The sequence below is a fragment of the Cyclopterus lumpus genome, chromosome 18, assembly GCF_009769545.1.
Source record: "Cyclopterus lumpus isolate fCycLum1 chromosome 18, fCycLum1.pri, whole genome shotgun sequence".
In the NCBI taxonomy this organism is placed as follows: Eukaryota; Metazoa; Chordata; class Actinopteri; order Perciformes; family Cyclopteridae; genus Cyclopterus; species Cyclopterus lumpus.
In genome coordinates, this window is record NC_046983.1 from 14413667 (window position 1) to 14431390 (window position 17724).

The 17724-nt window shown below is 40.5% G+C and overlaps 1 protein-coding gene across 1 annotated transcript in view; it reads left to right on the forward strand.

Moving 5' to 3' along the window:
* nat16 (N-acetyltransferase 16) overlaps positions 1 to 12578 on the forward strand; it is a 28591-nt gene extending 16013 nt beyond the window's left edge. Inside the window, exons 2-5 of the mRNA XM_034557264.1 lie at positions 9993 to 10218; positions 11046 to 11270; positions 11431 to 11771; positions 12003 to 12578. Coding sequence (XP_034413155.1) covers positions 10003 to 10218; positions 11046 to 11270; positions 11431 to 11771; positions 12003 to 12231 — 1011 coding nt within the window. The 5' untranslated portion in view covers positions 9993 to 10002 and the 3' untranslated portion in view covers positions 12232 to 12578. The remainder of the gene's footprint in view (positions 1 to 9992; positions 10219 to 11045; positions 11271 to 11430; positions 11772 to 12002) is intronic.
* Positions 12579 to 17724: the final 5146 nt, after the last annotated feature.

The window sequence follows — 17724 nt, forward strand, 5'->3', positions numbered from 1 at the left end:
TGTGTGTGTGCGTTTGTGGGAGGTGGTGGGATTGATGAAGCGGGTAGTAGCTAACAGTTTGAGAGCGGTGTTGTAGTCAAGACCACCTTAACCTAGATCAACACATGACCAGAGCGTATAGGGACTAGTCAAGACCGGACCAGTCGAGTCCTTGTAATGCTGTGCGTGTTCTTTAGGACCCTGTTTTGCAGAAGAACTCTTTGTGGTTTAGTAAGTCACATTTTATAACCGAAGATTTGTTGGACGTCTCTTCCCAGACCGCCTGGGCTTCTTCTCCCTCGTTTTCTTGGCGTGCATGTTGAGGGGTCCGCGGGACCAAGTAAAGATGCGTTTGATTCAGACAAGACCTTTAAAAAGTGATCTCGAGACCAAGGCCGTTCTCTAGTACTACAACACCGCTTGAGCATAGCCTACGACCACATGTTATATAACATGTTTTACTTAATTCAGGCATACGTCTCAGTCAAAATAAATATGCAACAAGAACTTTATTGAACAAAGGGGAAAGATTATTCATTTAAGATTTAAGTCAAGTTCACCCACCAAAATATTTAATTTTAGCAGTTCTAAAATATACAATCTCAGTTTTCAGGCCCAATTGAACAAAGTTACTTTAGCAGTGTAAGTGATTATAGACTTCATTTCAGCACTGTGACCTATTAAACAGCCTGCGTCAGAATGAGACCCAGTATTGGTTGGCATGCCTCTCTCAAAATGGGAGGTATTGATTTTTAGATGGTACATTAAGGTCATCTTTATTGGGATTTATATGAACTACATTTTGTTGCATCGACACTGGGTTTTATTACAAATGCTTGAAAGTTTGGATGTAAATCCCATCAGGACCAAAATAATTTTGGTGGAAGGGCCACTAGCCATTTATGATTCCTAGTTTAGGGATTCACAAATGTTGCTGAGTATGTGTATGCATAAGTAGTGAATTGATAAATAATTAACACCTAACATTGAATTAAGCAATTTGTTTCATGCTATTTTATTAAATTAAATAAGCTTCCATTTTGTAGAAATCTATTTGCAATAGGGGTCACCTCCAGGAGAGGGTGGGACTCGTTCAATAGCAATAAATCTAAAGGCTGCCATGAACTGTGCCCTCCGTCTTCATAATGTCCCACTATGGAGTCATCTGTTCCGCCATAATAAATGGCCGTAGATCATTCCACAAGGTCAATTTAACAGATAGATCCAGGATATTGGATCCTGGAAATAAAAAAAGTATACATGTATCGTCACATGCTAACATAAAAGAATATATGGTCCTGCAAGTCAGTAAGCTAGACACAACTTTCTCTCTTGTAATCGGGAGTCTTGAAGTCATTGTGTTTTTCACACTGCATGACGGACTGGCCAACAGATATTTCACCACGAGGAATCCCCGACGAGTATGTCTGCTCTCCAAACTCCCAATTTGTCACAAAGTCACATTGAACAAGTGACTTGGGAAAAGACGAAATACGATACGAGACGTAAAAAAAAGCTGACACAAGATGGAATATTTTATTTTCGAACCTTCCTTGTTGATGTTGTCTTCACAAACTGGCTTGTTTTCGCGCTTCTTTTCTATCCCCCTTTCCTCTAGGTGCAACAGCAGCTTTGGTCCATGCAAACGCAACACATACAGTATTAGTTACTATGGTTACCCGTGTCTTGCGTTCTCGTTCGCTGGAACTCCCCGATAGGTCCAGATATTTATCCTGCTAGATATCTGGTCTCTGTCTGCGATGCATCCGTGAGCCTCTCGGCTCTCGTCTTTGAACAGACGTAGCGCTCGAGAAGCGATTTGCGAGCGCCGGGGCAAACGCCGATTTGGTTTGGATCTGGGGCTTTGGTCAGGGAGCTCGAAAAACTGTCGGAAAGTGGAACATTTAACTAGACCTTACTGGACACAGACGTTAGAAGTCATTGGTCTCTTGTCGTAGTCACTCTGTCAATCTTTTGATATCGTTAATCTTTTTGTTTAAAAAAGAATAACAAATAAGAGTCATGCAGAGTATAGCATTTGTGACACATGTATCAAATATTAAAAAAAACAATAATCATTAGCAATCATTAGCTGCTGGTACACTGTGTGCCATCCATTGGCACCCTGTTATTACCTCAGTTATAACCAGAGCGGAATACATTATAAAACATCAGGACAGCACAGTAGTGTTTTGGACATTTTCCTCTAGACATTGCATGACTTATCCTAAACACAACCAACCAGCGTAGATGACAATGTGAAAGTATATCACACAGCTCTCTCATTTTCATGGCAACAAGCACAGACTGACGATTGACAGATTTCCCCAACTAATCATTTTCTGGTGCCTGTGTGTCAATGGTTTGTTTCATGTATAGGCGGGGCTGCGTGGGAAAAATGACATGGAGCCTGCAATCGCGCAACGGAGCAATTTGCTTATGTGTTTGCGTCAGCATGGAGCCTACTGGCACGAAGCCCTGGAGCCAAGGATCTGCCCAGGAGACATGAATGATTTTGGTGTCCATGTTCTCATCACACCAGCAGGATAATCTACTGAAGACATGGTGTGTTCCTTTGAGTTTTGTTTTATTCAGGTGCTCAAGAAACCTGTTCTGTAACCTTTGGTATGTTTATATTCTGTGTGGGAAGATGTAGAGGAGAGCTGGCGGCGTACTTCAATTAAATCATATCTGGTTAGTTAAAAAAGACAAAATGGCTCAATTTTCATGAGGAACGTGTGCCACAGTTGATCACCAGTGTGTACCGGCTTGGCGTGCTGAGTTTTGCTCTTAACGGTAAACCTTCAGATGAGTAATCTCTTTTGAGTTACATCATAATTCCTATAATACTACCTCTTTGGATTGGAGTTTTTCAGGCATTTCCTGAAACTCGTAGATTGAACATAACAATTGGTAGATCCTGAGATGTTGGTTGATTCACCAACAAAATCACCCGAAGGGATTTGCTTTTTTGTGTGCAACTTTTGGATAGCAGATCACACAATGATTCACACCAAAATTCCAAAGCTCCTCCATCTGGCACGGGCATCACCAAATGACCGGAGCCCAATCTGCGGTGAGCATACTGGCGAACGCCCGCAGTGGCGTGTATTTGATGGCAGTTCAACAGCCTTTTTGCAAATGAGCCAAATTCCATTTTGTTTGGAGTACACTGCCAGCCGAAGAGGGGGAGGATGCATGAGAGTGAATAGGAGAAGAGTGAATTGATGAGAGAAAGAAATACAAAAACAAAACAGCATCGCTCTCATTGGCAGGACCAGACTATCCAGCCAGGCCTGACACCTCATCTCAAAGCATCAAAGCATGATGGAAAAATACCAGTGTCCACAGTGTGTATGTGTGTGTCTGCTGGAACCAGACAGTGTTTTCACTACGAATGCCCTTACAGCTCACATGGCCCATTGATAGATTATTGGAACATGCCTAGGATTTCTATTTTAGCCTCTACAAACCAACAACTCTCCTAAGGCAGCGGTCCCCAACCACCGGGACTTGGGTACCTTGCTACCGGATCGCACAGAAAAAAGTTTTGATTGATTATCAAGGTTGGAAAGATGTTTTATTTTGAGCTTGACAAATGTCAAACTCACAATCTAGTGACTGACGTTGGCTTTAAAAGTTTCAGACAACACGTCTGCCGGTGTTCTGGATTGAAATCAAGGCAGAATATCCTGAGATCAACAAAAAAGCACTGAAAATCAGCTTCCATTTCAACATCTTATCTTTGTGGAGCAGGTTTTTTCTGCAGTGACAGTGACCAGAACTAAGTTATGGAGCAGACTGGACATAAGGAACACACTTCCGGTGTCATTGTCTCCCATTACCCCAAAATGGGACTGACTCGTTGCAGAGAAACAAGCTCAGGGCTCCTACTAATTCGGCGGAATGGTACGTTGTAATTTGATTTACTTTATATTTGTTTTTATGCCGCCCGTATCATTTTATTACGTCATATTTGTTACGGCATTTTTATCGGCCACACCGTGAATACCGGTCCGTGAACATATTGTTTTACACGAATAAAAGGTTGAGGACCACTGCCTTAAGGGACCGACTCCAATCCTCTCTCTTAATGGCAACAACATACTAATGTGTCCACACTATTTACACAGTTAACCCATTTGTAATTCAACAATGAATTTTATGTTAAGCAGGGTTTTGGACATGCATACAATCACTTCTATAGTGTCCTTGACGAGGCACATCTTTCCCGTAGACACCAGGGGCGTCGTTAGGTCTATTTTAGGGGGGCTTTAGCCCCCCCAAAATGTTCTTCAGCCCCTCCAAATAATTTGGCATTATTGGCTTTAAAAGTTTTTTTTGTTTTTTGTTTTTTGTTATGTCATTACATTTAACTATTGTTTCTGACATGGACATGTTATTCATAACTCTAAATTCTAAAATCCTATAGCCTATCATCATACTTTATGATATAATCTCTGGGCACTAGGACCTTGAGGAGGCTGCTGCGCTGACTTTCTCACTCTGCCAAGTAAATGTCTCTTGTCAAAGACAGCCAGGAGTTTAGCTCAAAGTAAATGATGCAATTATTAATTAAATGAATTAGTAAAATAATTAATCTACGTTATCTTTGCACTCAGTAATAATTTCCCTTATGTAATTGAGGGGGCAACGCTACAGAAGTGTTGTTCAAGTAATGTAATGTTAAAATAAGTCAACGTTGACTTTTGGTTTCACAATGGACATGCTCGCCAGTCTCATGAGTGAACGTTTTGTTTCCTGGGAAAGTCATGTGCAACTAAACGGCTCGGTTAGGTTAAGAAAAGATCGTGATTAGGGTTAAAATAAGTTTGTTACGTAGGCTACATTACTTTTACACAATGTGGTAAAGTTACGTAACATAGTTATAGGCTACGTTGCGCCAATGATGTAATAACATTGCGTAACTCTAAATAGGTCAACAGTGACTTTTGGTTTCAAACCCAAACACCTGTCTCCTGGGTGAAAGCCCTGTGTCGTGTGACATTCCTGTGGAACAAAACGGCTTGGTTAGGTCTAGGAAAAGATCCAGTTTTGGGTTCAAATAAGTATGTTTGTTATGTAGGCTACTTTACCTGAACGGGATTTAGTAAAATTTAGTAAAAATGTTACTTAGTGAAGTAGGCAATTTAAGTGGTAATGCTACTGACTGTTAACGTAACTTAAATGAAGTCAATGTTGACTTTTGGTTTCACAAGTGACCTGAACACCTGTCTCATGGGTGAGAAATGTTGTAGCATTTAGCAGCCACGGATGTTGTTGTTAGGATGTTATTGTTATTTATCTTACGAGCATGACTTGTAGATGTGTCCCATGTATTCATAAATACAAGGTAAAAACCTGTGTTCTAAAATGTTAGGTTGCTAGATCTGCAAATAAATTTCAATTTTCAAAACCTTTCATCATTTTGTCACTTTTTTGGACAAACTGGTATCATTATTAAGTTAGGTAATCTCTCTCATCACCCTAAATTCCCCTCTTGGCATTTCAGTGCTCCACTGCTCTCGCATTTTCAACATGATTCCTTTTCTACGTGGTGATTTCTTCACCTTGGTCATGCTACTGTTTGCCGATGCTGTGTGCACTTTGGGTCCTTCCAGGCTGCTGGACTTTTGTTTCTTGTTGTCTGGTGTTAAAAGCCTGCCCTACATTTTGAGTGACTCGGTACAATCCTAGTCCAGCCTTCTCCTCTATTGTCTGCCAATGGAACACCCTAAACTCATCTTTAACTTGCTCTTCCATAGATCCTACTACTGCTTACATGTACTCATAACTGGTTCTCAGGACACTTGCCTTGATAGTGGTCTTGCCCTACCCTTCTCTTTCCTGGGGTTGCACAGTCTCCCTGGGTGTCCTTCCTTCTTGCTTTGTTAGAAGCTTCCATAACTTGATGTTTGGAGTTGTCGCACCTTACTGAACATAATGGATATACAATGACTGGTATGTCTGGCCTGGATCTTGCTTTTGATGTGGCACTTCACTACAGTCCTACTCTTCCTATGTCTTCCTTGCATTTTGATTGTAAAATGCTTTAGGATAAAGCTGCCCTGTGTGTATGTGTGGCCATCTGTTAGTTCAAGCCATTCAGTCCCAGTAATCCTCTCTCTCTTTTCAACCACACTTGGGCACATGTGGTCCATGAAGGTTAATGGCAGTCTTGAACCTGTATTCATAATCACTACTGAAAATAACCAACTGGGAAAGTTGAAGCTAAAGGATAGGACACTGCCTCTGTATATGCCATTTGTTGGTACCTTTGGAAAATAAGTGTTCTTTACCTTTCTTGAAGCTTCAGATAGAGAGAGACTAATGTCTCAAATCCCACTATATGCGCACGGTATCCTGTATCTGTGACTGATTGACAATAGCATAAATTGTTGGATGAGGCCGTGACCATGGTCATGTTTTATGGTGATAGCTGTGAGTGTGATGGCTCTGGTGTTGAAATTCCGACAAGTACACGTCCGATGCCACTTTCTCATATGAGCTCACATCCAGCTCCTACTGTATATTCAGTGTTGCAGTGCTCTATTGACCACCTGATATTCAAGAGTTGCATTGAATTCAAAGCGTACTTGTTGCCAATTCAGGGACTCAAGACTGGTTTGCTTGGTCTTACAGTTTTTAGGTTAATTTTTGTATTGACACCTTGTATATTTATAGTCAGATGCTGGTCTTTCTTTGCCATCGTCTTTTGTGACATTGGCCGCTGCTTTTATGGGGTGTCATTTTAGTCTGGCTAGCAGCTGGAAACCCCAGTTTAGCGGTCTCAATTGTGTCAGTTGAGCTAGCATACTGAATTCTGTGTAGGACTTCAAGTAGAATGTGCAGTCTCCTGCTTATTATGTATTGACATCTCTAATAGCTGGGTACTATTGGAAAATGTTCATCATCATCAGTGCCAATGCAAAACCTCAATGTTGCAGACAATATCAAAACATTACTGTCTCTGTTTATGTGCATTTGTGGCACAGGGAAGAAGGTCCTGTCCAAAGACCTATTGTTCCATTAAGAGTAGCAGTAACTACAGCTTGATCTTGTATTCCAATAAACAAATGTTTTATATTCACGGATGTCCATGGCAGTGCATTCCTCCTGGCCGGTTGGGGCACCTGCACACTGGGGTCAGAACTGGAGGGGGATAATGTGAACCTTCCACGCTTTATTCCCCCAAATAAAATGCACAATTGGCAGGCGAAAAGATACTAAGAAGAAACGGAATCACACGGAATCACGTTAACCTATTAAAACTATTGAGACATCATACCCAGCCCTACCTATATGTTATTGTATGTTTTCATATTGTTATCAAATTGTACACTCTTTTTTGTATGGCTTCTTATGTTATGTTGCATGTTTCCTTTTGGCACACGCTTCTTTTATTTGATCTGATCACACTGTACTGCATTATGTGTTAGTGCATTGTACCTAAACCTAATTAAATGCAAAGATCTTCATGAGAGCAAGCATCTTGTTTTTGTTTCCCTCGGTGCAGAGCACTAACACCTGGCACCACTAGACTCACTATTCAATATTATTATGCATGGATTTACAGGATTTATAGATAAAGACATCAAGATAAGTGCCAGTCTTCCACTTCCTGTGTCTGTTGTCATTAATCAGTTTTTCTGTCTCTTTAGCCTCTCTCATTTAGTTTGTTTCCCTCTGTCTTGCATTAATTTTGCTCTGCTGGTTTATTCATCCAGCTTCCTTTGCATCTCTATGCTTACTTCTTATCTATTCCTTAGGGCGCTCTCACAAGCCAAAGTCTGTTTGGCTAGTCCGAATCCGATTTAAATCAATACTATTGGTTTGTTTTCTATTTAGTTAGGTTCAGTTTCACAAATTAAAGCGAACCAAATCACAAGATCTGCCTTTTCAATGCAGGGAATCGCAGACTTTGAAATATTGCAATCAAAGTTGTTTCACTTTGACTCTGCACAAATCTGCTATGCACACAAATGCTTCCTCTAGTTTATCTCAAATGTTTTTGGAGACTTCATCTAGCATATTCAATTCAATTCAATTCAGTTTATTTTGTATAGCCCAATATCACAAATTACAAATTTGCCTCAGAGGGCTTTACAATCTGTACACATACGACATCCCTGTCCCAGGACCTCACATCGAATCAGGAAAAACTCCCCAAAAATAACATTTGACAGGGAAAAAAGGGAAGAAACCTTCAGGAGAGCAACAGAGGAGGATCCCTCTCCCCGGATGGACAGAAGCAATAGATGTCATGTGTACAGAATGAACAGCATTTACAAAGTTACATAAACACATTACATGAATATGACAATGTATGAATGGTCCAATCCATGAAACAGAAGGAGGTAGAGAGGAGGCGCATCAGCAGGTCCAATGGACCCTATGAGACGTGAAGTCACAACGACTCCGGGGAGGAAGCAGATTTAATAAGGTGCAATGGAGAGATGTAAATTCATCCATAAGGAGAGAGAGAAGATGAGATAGGTGCTCAGTGTATCCTAAAACATCCCCCAGCAGCCTATACGCCTATAGCAGCATATCAAGGGGCTCAACCAGGGCAAACCTGATTCAGCCCTAACTATAAGCATATTCTGTATGTTCTCTTGGACCGAGATCATCAGACGTCTGCAGTCCAAGTCAGTCCTATCCAACTCATGTTGTTTATCGGTATACATCTTAACGAATGTCGACAGCCTGCGTTTTGGTTCACTTTCTGCAAATGGGTCGGATTCTAGTCTCACTGCAATCAAACCACAGAAGGGTTTGTTTGGAAACCTTCCAAGTCCTCTTGGAGCAGTCGGTCTTGGAGCTGTTATCTTGGCACCAGAGTGAGATTACTGCGTTCACAACTGCCCAAACGAACCAACCAGAGTTACAATAAAATGGACTAAATGTTGACTTGGGAAAGCGCCCTTAATCTAATTCAGTCTCTCTCCTGGCAATCGTCTGTGATTAACTCCCCTTTGGTCAGTCCTTTGGGATTGATTCAAGAGTCTGTTTTTGTGTCCATGGTAACATTGTGTCACCTGCAGTGTTTTTCTCCTCCTTTCACTCCTATTTCCTTTTCAGTCCCAAGTAAACGTTGACTGTTACAAATCTTTCAACCAAAACCAAAGAAGGTCTTATTACAATAGGCACTCTTTTATGACTTGATATATTATTAGTTAATGATTAGGCTTCTGGGCTGCACGGTGGTGTAGTGGCTAGCACTGTCGCCTCACAGCAAGAGGGCCGTGGGTTCAATTCCCGGTCGGAGCGGTCCTTCTGTGTGGAGTTTGCATGTTCTCCCCGTGGCAGCGTGGGTTCTCTCCGAGCTCTCCAGCTTCCTCCCACAGTCCAAAGACATGCTGCAGGTTAATTGATCTCTAAATTGCCCATAGGTGTGAGAGTGAATGGTTGTATGTCCCTACATGTGCCCTCGATGGACTGGCGGCCTGTCCAGGGTGTCCCCTGCCTTTGCCCTATGTCAGCTGGGATAGGCTCCAGCGACCCTAATGAGGATAAGCAGTATTGAAAATGGATGGATGGATGGATTAGGCTTCTGTATTGGATGCCTGTATTTTGTCATTTGTGAAAGAAGGCTTTCTAAATGTATGTTGGACAAAGAGTCTTGTTATGCTTTACCACTGAACTGCTTTCACCAACTGCTTTCAGTATGTTTCATTCACATTGTGCGATTCATATGAACACAAGGGATTATGCATCCAATTATGCTGCTTTGAGATTTAAGTATTGTCCTTTGAGCCAAGAGACACTAATATGCTTGTTGGTGTGATTATATGATCAACAGAATCAACTGCCGTCCAGGCTGACATTTCTCTGAAAAAGCTTGTTTATTGCTTTGAATCAAAAGATGTGCACTCTGTGTTTCTGCACCACCCAGAATTTGCCTCCTTTAAGGAATTCCTTGGTTAGAACAGTTCTTGAACTCTCTTAAATCCTGGTTTATAAAAAAAAAAAAAAATCTACAATTACTTCTTCCCCACTTTGTATCTCATCAGTTATTTCAAGATGAAGATCGATACCAGTCTGACTATGCTCCAGCTCCCAGAGGAACTGTCCCAGGCAGGCCTTCAGTTCTCTGTGGCCACGGAGGAGGATTTCGATGAGATCATGGCCATGAGCCAGTACATCTATGGTGGCCTTGATTACCTGCCCACTCGATACACCGACTGGCTACGGGAGACCAACCGCACAGTAATACTGGCTCGCAAACAGGGAAAAGTGGTAAGTTCATTAAATAGCATGAAAATATGTAAAAGTTATGTGTTTCAGAAAAGGCAGAATTCTAATATTCCAGAAGTCCGAGCAAGTATAATATTCTTAAGACTAGATTTGTCTGAATGCGATGCATGACTTCCAGTTTGAAGGTCTACAAGGAAGTACGAACATTTTGCGGATGCATAAACAGGGCAGATGTCCATTAAGGTAGCCCAAGTGTCCAGCTTGTCTTGGGGTATCCCAAAGTATTCCAAGGGCAAATGGGATATTCAATCTCTCCAGCTTGTTCTGAGTTTCACTGGGTTCCCTTTCCAGTTAAAAGTGCCCAGAATATAGCCAAAGGGAGGTGTCAAAGAAGTATCCCAATCAGATGCCTGAAGCATCTCTGAATTCTTTTGACAAAGAAGCAATGGTTCTTCTCTGACCGCCTTACCCAAGGGTGAGCCCAGCCACCCAACGAAGAAGAATCATTTTGGCCATATGTATCCGAGGCTCCATTATTTCGGTCATCATTCAATGGTCATGACCAACGGTGAATTTTGGAATGTCCCTGTGCGCACTGGGGGTCTCGACCTGATGGCAACAGCAGAACCTCATCATCTACTTTTTGCAGATGATGTGGTTCTTAAGTTATGTTGCTTCGTCTGCTGCCACAGATAGACACAGGAAATGGGATTGTGTTTCATGCTTCAATACATATGTTCTTGTCTCCTAAATCTCATAAACAGGTCATGCTGCTCTGCCCCAGCTACAGGAATGATGTAAAGTTCTAAAAAGGACATGTCGATGTGATCGTTTTTTTTTAGTCCACATTCTTGTGTGATACTCGACAGATTGCTCTGGAGTCCGTGTGTGTGATTGATGATGGAGAAACTATGCTGGTGGAAGGTCTACGTGTTGCCCCTCAGGAAAGGGGAAAGGGTGTGGCAGGAGTTCTGCTGCGCTTTTGCAGTGAGCTGGTCAAATCCAAGTACCCTGATGTCAAAGTAAGCCGCTTGACCCGTGATGATCAGCTTGGACCCAAGGACTTCCAGAAGTATCGTCTCATAACCAAGCAGGTACCAACAACAAAAGAAGACTTTCTGTGTTTTGGTCTGTGCCTATGGTTAATACATGTTGTTAATGATCATCATGCAAAATGCAAAAAGCCTCGGTTTTAGTCAGTGTGTTTACTTTTTTAGTACTTTGTCAGCTCATACATTTGCTTTCTTCTCGCAGGGTATTCTGTTAGTACGCTTTAGAGCTGAAGATCTCAAGCTGCGTCTGTTGGAGCTAGGTCTGGGTGGAGACATCCAATCCTCTCTGTCCACCTCCTCCAATCTTCCTCCAGTGCGTCTCGACCATACAGCTGTCCACCGGCTGTATCTGACCACTGACCTGATGCGGGGAGTCCTTCCTAATGCCACCATCATTCAAGACTGGCAGCCATTCAAGCTTCTGCCCAGTAACATGGCTATCCTACTAAAGAAGGACATTGACTGGATGGTGGATGATGTGTCCAACCCCACTGTGGCTAGCCTATGTACCTTCCCTTTTAGGGTGCCCATTGGAGATGACTGGTAATTACAATTTTAATAATTGTATTCATAACTGTCTATAAGACAGTGTACAATATAATGAAGTAGAGTGCACTGCTTTCTGACATATAATCTTTTGACAGTGCCATGGGGATGCCCAAGTTCATTTATTAGATACTGCACATAGTGGCTTTAAGATACTTATAGCTTATAACATGTAATGGTTATTCAAAATAATATATTATTTTCAATGTAACACTTTTGTTTACCCAGGTATTACCTGAACATTGACATGTTCGGTAAAGACCTGGACCTGGTTCGGCAGCAGTTCTTGTGCCACCTGCAGCGCCACACTGCCACCCTGAAGGGTCACGTGATGTGCCAGATGTTCCTGGACCCACCACTCTGGAAGTCCATGGCTGAATTCTGCCACAACACCTTGAGCGTGGAACTGGTGAAGGAGTACACCGAGCAATGCGTGGTGGAGTCAGACGTTGTCTAGTTACAGAGGGTGGATGGAAATGAGTAGAAGATGAAGGAGCCAGAAAGGAATGAAGACAAGGGTCTAGACATCAAGGAATGGACACAACTCAATTACACTTAACAGAAAAACACCACCCTCTGTACTGAGGAGATAGAAACCAAGCAAACTAAGTGTAGTTTCTACAAAACAAAACAACTTCCAAGAGTGCAGTAAGATTTACCAATACACAAATAAATACAGGGAGTGGACATAAAACTATGAAAACATCACGTAATCATCTACAATAGGTCTATTACAAATACATAAAACATAATAATAATAATATTAAATTGGTTTTAGAGATGTTGATACAACTTTATAGGTATTTTGAAGTTCCATTTTAATACAATTTTAAGGTGTACATAATATTTTGTATCCCCAATGTACTTAAAGAAGGGGAACTAAATAACATAAACATTCTTTAGTAGAGGTCTTCACAGGTCAGCACTTATGTACCGGATCCAAAACAGACCCATGAAAACTATAACCAAATAGTTTTGTTTTTTTAAGTGATCCAATCTGAAAGCGGCTCCAAGAGCAGTTAGACACAATTTTAATAGAACATGGATCATTGTTTTTGGACCAGTCCAATGCAACACCCCTACAAACTATGGCCTGAAATGTGACTATGGCGTTGAATCATCACCATATTAGATTATATTAAGTTTTATTACAATGATTACAGAGTTCTTTCTCATTATGTCCACCCTCTGTATGTCGCATGACATAGGAAGGTGTAATAAGAGTGATGAGTTTGGGGAGGCTTTCTCACACCGGTAGCAGTGATGTAACCTAAAACCTAAAAACAGTCAACATGCAAATACTATTCTTTCAAGAAAAAAATGTAAGTACCCTGAGGGCATCTCAAACCTTTCACCTCTGTTCTTTCTGTAAATATGAACCTTCTAAGTATGTACACGAGCTGAGTTGGGTTACTAAATCTGCACAACTCTGAAGGCACTTTATTAAAATTACAGAGAGGTTGTGTCGATGTTAGAATGAAAAGGAATAGTTCAGAATCAAATAAGGGTAATTTACAGATCCCATCCCTCTATTGTTGATGGGTGCATCTATTAACTAGTATTTCCTTAGGAACATCAACAACAAATCTCTGCAAAAACAACAAAAAATGCCTGTTATTGAAATGAACACGCTCAGTCACAAAATGGCTGACAATTTATTCTTTGTTATGGTCAAGCTTATGTCTTAGCTTTTATCTTTTTATTGTTTCAAATCTTTTACTGTATATATATGTTACTAATTTAATTGTTTTACTTAAATGCTGCAATAAGATTTTAACAGAAATTATTAACTTCTGAAGCTGTAAGTGAAATCTAGGCTTACTTTTGTAGATTGCTAGCATAATGCCAAACAAAATGCTAATGCTTGAAAATTAAACTACTGTGCAGTTTACTGCTGGCTTCAGCTAACACAGGGAGAAGGAGTAGAAGGAAAAAAACTGTGTTTGAATTAACCGAAATATACTTGTTTTAACCATCACTAATATTATCTGGCAAACGTCTTTTGAAAATAGTGTTCCCTTTGACGATATAAGACCAGTGATAAGAGAAGCTTTGGCCATGTTAGAGCGAACTAATCTCTTTAGTAGTTTATTGTCCAGACCTGAACAGAATATTGTGGATTATACCATGGCCAACTGGCAAGAGTCCTTTAAAAATGTTAACTGCATGGCTGCAACCGTCAGTTGGTGTAATGGTCCACCACTTTTTTTTAGAACAAAATATCTTGACAACTACTGGATGGATTGCCATGAAATGAGGTACCGACATGAATGGAATCCTAATGACTTTGTTATTCCCCTAACTTTTCACAACACCACCAGTTTGTATTGATCCAGTGAAATATCGCAACATATATGAATCGGTATAGCCCACAATTTAGTCAAAAATTTAGTACACACCAACATGTTCCCCTCAGGATAAATTGTAATCATCTAAATTGTCATCATCTAGCGCCATCATCAGGTCTACATTTCCATTTGATTTTTTTTTTGTATATGACCAAATACCTGCAAAACTAATGACATTCCCATTTGCCTTAGCTCTAATTCTATTTAGTAAATGCTAATTCAGCATGCTAATACGCTAACGTAAGATGGCAAATACGCTAAGCATTATACTCACAATGACAATAACACATTAGCATTAAGCTCAAAGCATCACATTTGCTACATGGCTGTAGAGTTGTTTTTTTGCTAAGTGGACATGGTATAAGCATAATGCCAGACACTGATGTGTTGCAATTTACAAAATAATGAATTTGGTGAAGGAAGCGATACTTTACTCCATACTCTTTGGCCTCCACCTTCATGTAGTCCATTATCACCTCCATATTAACCTCTACTACAGGCATCATAGCTACGTCTGTGGACCGGTACTTGATACCTTTAAAGTATCTACCAAAATAACCCAGTACCAAGTAGTATCGTCAATGAGTCAGACTTGCAATTAATACTAATTGTATGGTTTTTCTAGCATCCAATTACCGCAAGCGTTCTTTGATTTATTGCGAGGTGTTACTGCAGCAGCTACAACCCATACATCCTGCCTGCACACAGTTCTGAAGACGGAGATGTCTGAGCTAGCAAGCAGCTCAATGTTCTAACAGTGCTAACAACGGCAACAGTGCTGACAGAGCTAACAATAACATTAGAGCTAACAATAACCTGGGGAGGTGGGCGTGACATCCGCCACTGTGGGTCAGGGGACGGCATTACCGCTGTATCAGCGCTGTGCAGGGCTAAAAATGTCTTAAACACTTTAAATGCTTATTTGGCATTAAAATGACACCAAGTTGAGCATATTTAGCGCTACACACACCCGTTACACTCTAAATCTCCCTTTAAATACCCATGTAGAGGGTGTGACAGAAATATCTTGTTGGAAAAACATCTCAGTTTGTACTAAACTATTTAACCTCCCCGTTGCCTTGACCAGCTTGTATCTTGACTTTGACCCCCTTCTTCTTCGGGTATGCAATTTTCTAGGTGTAAGGATGACCGGGCCTATTTTCTGAAGAAAGCTAAATGATGAGTCAAATCCTTTAAAAGTTTAACAAAAAGGAACAGAATGATTAAAGTTTTTTAAATTATAAATATTTTAGAAAGGACCTATTAGATTGGTCATAATCCTCAACATTTTCCATGCAGCATAACAAAATAGGATGACAACTATCTTTTCACCCTATTGTTTGTAACCAAAGAAAGTCACCAGTCATCTACACTGATGCCCTATCATTTGCTGCCAGGAGTGAAGTGAAGATAAGATAGATTAGAAGGCAATGGGTGTAATTCTTTTTACAGCTAGTTTTTTCATGATCGCAGAATATATTTTGTAATCTATTTATAAAAATCTCTTGTTTTATTGTGATCAAAAAATCATTATTTTGTGATCTTTGCATAACATAACCAGAACTGTGTTCTCATGATTCTGATTTGGATATGATTTGTGAAATCAAGTGCTGCCACACACTTTTGGCATTAGCAGATAACACAATTAGTTATTAGTGCACTCATTGCAGGGTTACCTACTTAGGGACCCTGGGACTAAAATATGCAGCTGAGCCCCTACTGGCCCCTTGTTCCTTTCCCTATACTGGACTAAGTCAAGGGCCCCAGTTTTGGTGTGGTAATTTAATTAAGCACTCATTTAATGTCTGGCTCTACAGTAGCAGCTGAAAGTACGAAGGTCTAACTGGATTTTAGAGTTCCCACTTCCAAGGCAGAACCTCAAGATTAGATAATAAATGTCAACTGATATTCTGCTTTTGTAGATCATATTCTGGAGTTCCCTACACAAATTAATTTACAATACTCTACAATACCTTCCCTATAATATCTCGCTGATATTTGTTTGATAGTGTACCACGGTCGTAAATATGTAGTTTAACAAAAAATTCACTCCTATAGTATAATAGTATTCATGATAAAGATGTCAGGAAACGGTTTACAGTATCGTGACTTTGTGTCGGCTGACAGATCATTCCTATCTATTCATCCATCCTGATCGCAGTGACAGCTGGCTAAAGCAAGGTAGCCCAAACATACTTCCATTAGGAATATATCCCAGCTATTCCTGGGGGATCCCAAGGCATACCCCAGTCTGAATGGATATGTATTCCCATCAGCATGTTCTTTGATAGCCCTGGAGTCTTCTCCCAGTTGGACATGTCTGGATACCCTCTAAAAGAAAGGTGTCCAAGAGGCATTCAGATCAGATGCCTGAACCATGTCAACTGGCTCCTTTTGATATGAACAAGCAGTGACTCCGCTCCAAGTTCCTTCCAGGGGTCTGAGTTCCTCACCCTTTCTTTACAGTTGAGGACAGACACCCTGTGAAGAAAACTTGTCTTGGCTGCTTTTTAATTTTTTTTAAAATATTTGTTTATTTGATAAGGGACAGTGCACATTAATATAAATATTTCTGTAAATGTGCCAGAGTTAGCTATTTTTCATCTGTAGTCCCACGAGGCAGATGTTATGCTTAAATTGGCGATCTCATTCTTTGGGTCACTGACGATTATTGAAGGTTAGGAAGTAGAATATTTGGTAAATGAAGAGCTTTGCCTAAACCATGAAAGTCCGGTACATCACAGTTGATGCAGTACTGATTTTTATGTGGATCTCGACTTCCATCTTATCCTCACTTATCCACACAGAAGCAAGTCAAGGGACTCATGTCCCGCTGCACCAAGACAGTTTGCTAAATCCTATCTATCTATTTTGATACAAGAATAAAAAAATGTTTCTTGTTGGCATCATTCCCAACCTAGAGTGAGCAATCCACTATTTTCCAGTAGAATACCATGATTTCATTGGACTTTGGTGCTAATCATAGTTGAATTCCCAAACCTGAATTTCCTCAATTTTTTCTTGGAAATGATCATGAGAAGTCAGTTTGGTAGGTTTTGTTAATTTTGATCCGTTCTTGGGATTTCAAGAAAACAACAATCATCTTAAACCATGTGCGCTACGGCCTTCTGTATGAAGATGGAGAAATGTACATATGCAGCCCTTCTCCAAATCCTAACACACAGATTTATATTAATTTACCCTTACCATAATCGCAACCAGCTTAATCCCTTATCTTAACTGTGCGCTAAACCTTATTTTTGCCTAACCCTAACATGTAATAATTAACGTTACAGTGGCATGCACTAGGAAGATAAGTCCCCACAATATGTGACTATGTAAACATACTTATGTCCCCACAAGGCCCCCCATCGACCCACACACACACACACACACACACACACACACGCACACAAACTACCAGTTAGTATAGTTAACTCTATCCAGCTGAGTAATCTTTGAAACATACTCTGTAGAATTAGCTAGATATATTCCTGAGTCAAATACACCCTCTGTTAAGTTGCACATAACCCTAACCCTAACAAAGCAAGTAGGAGTATCCTCAAAACATTACGATAAATTGACTCATTACATAATTTTTT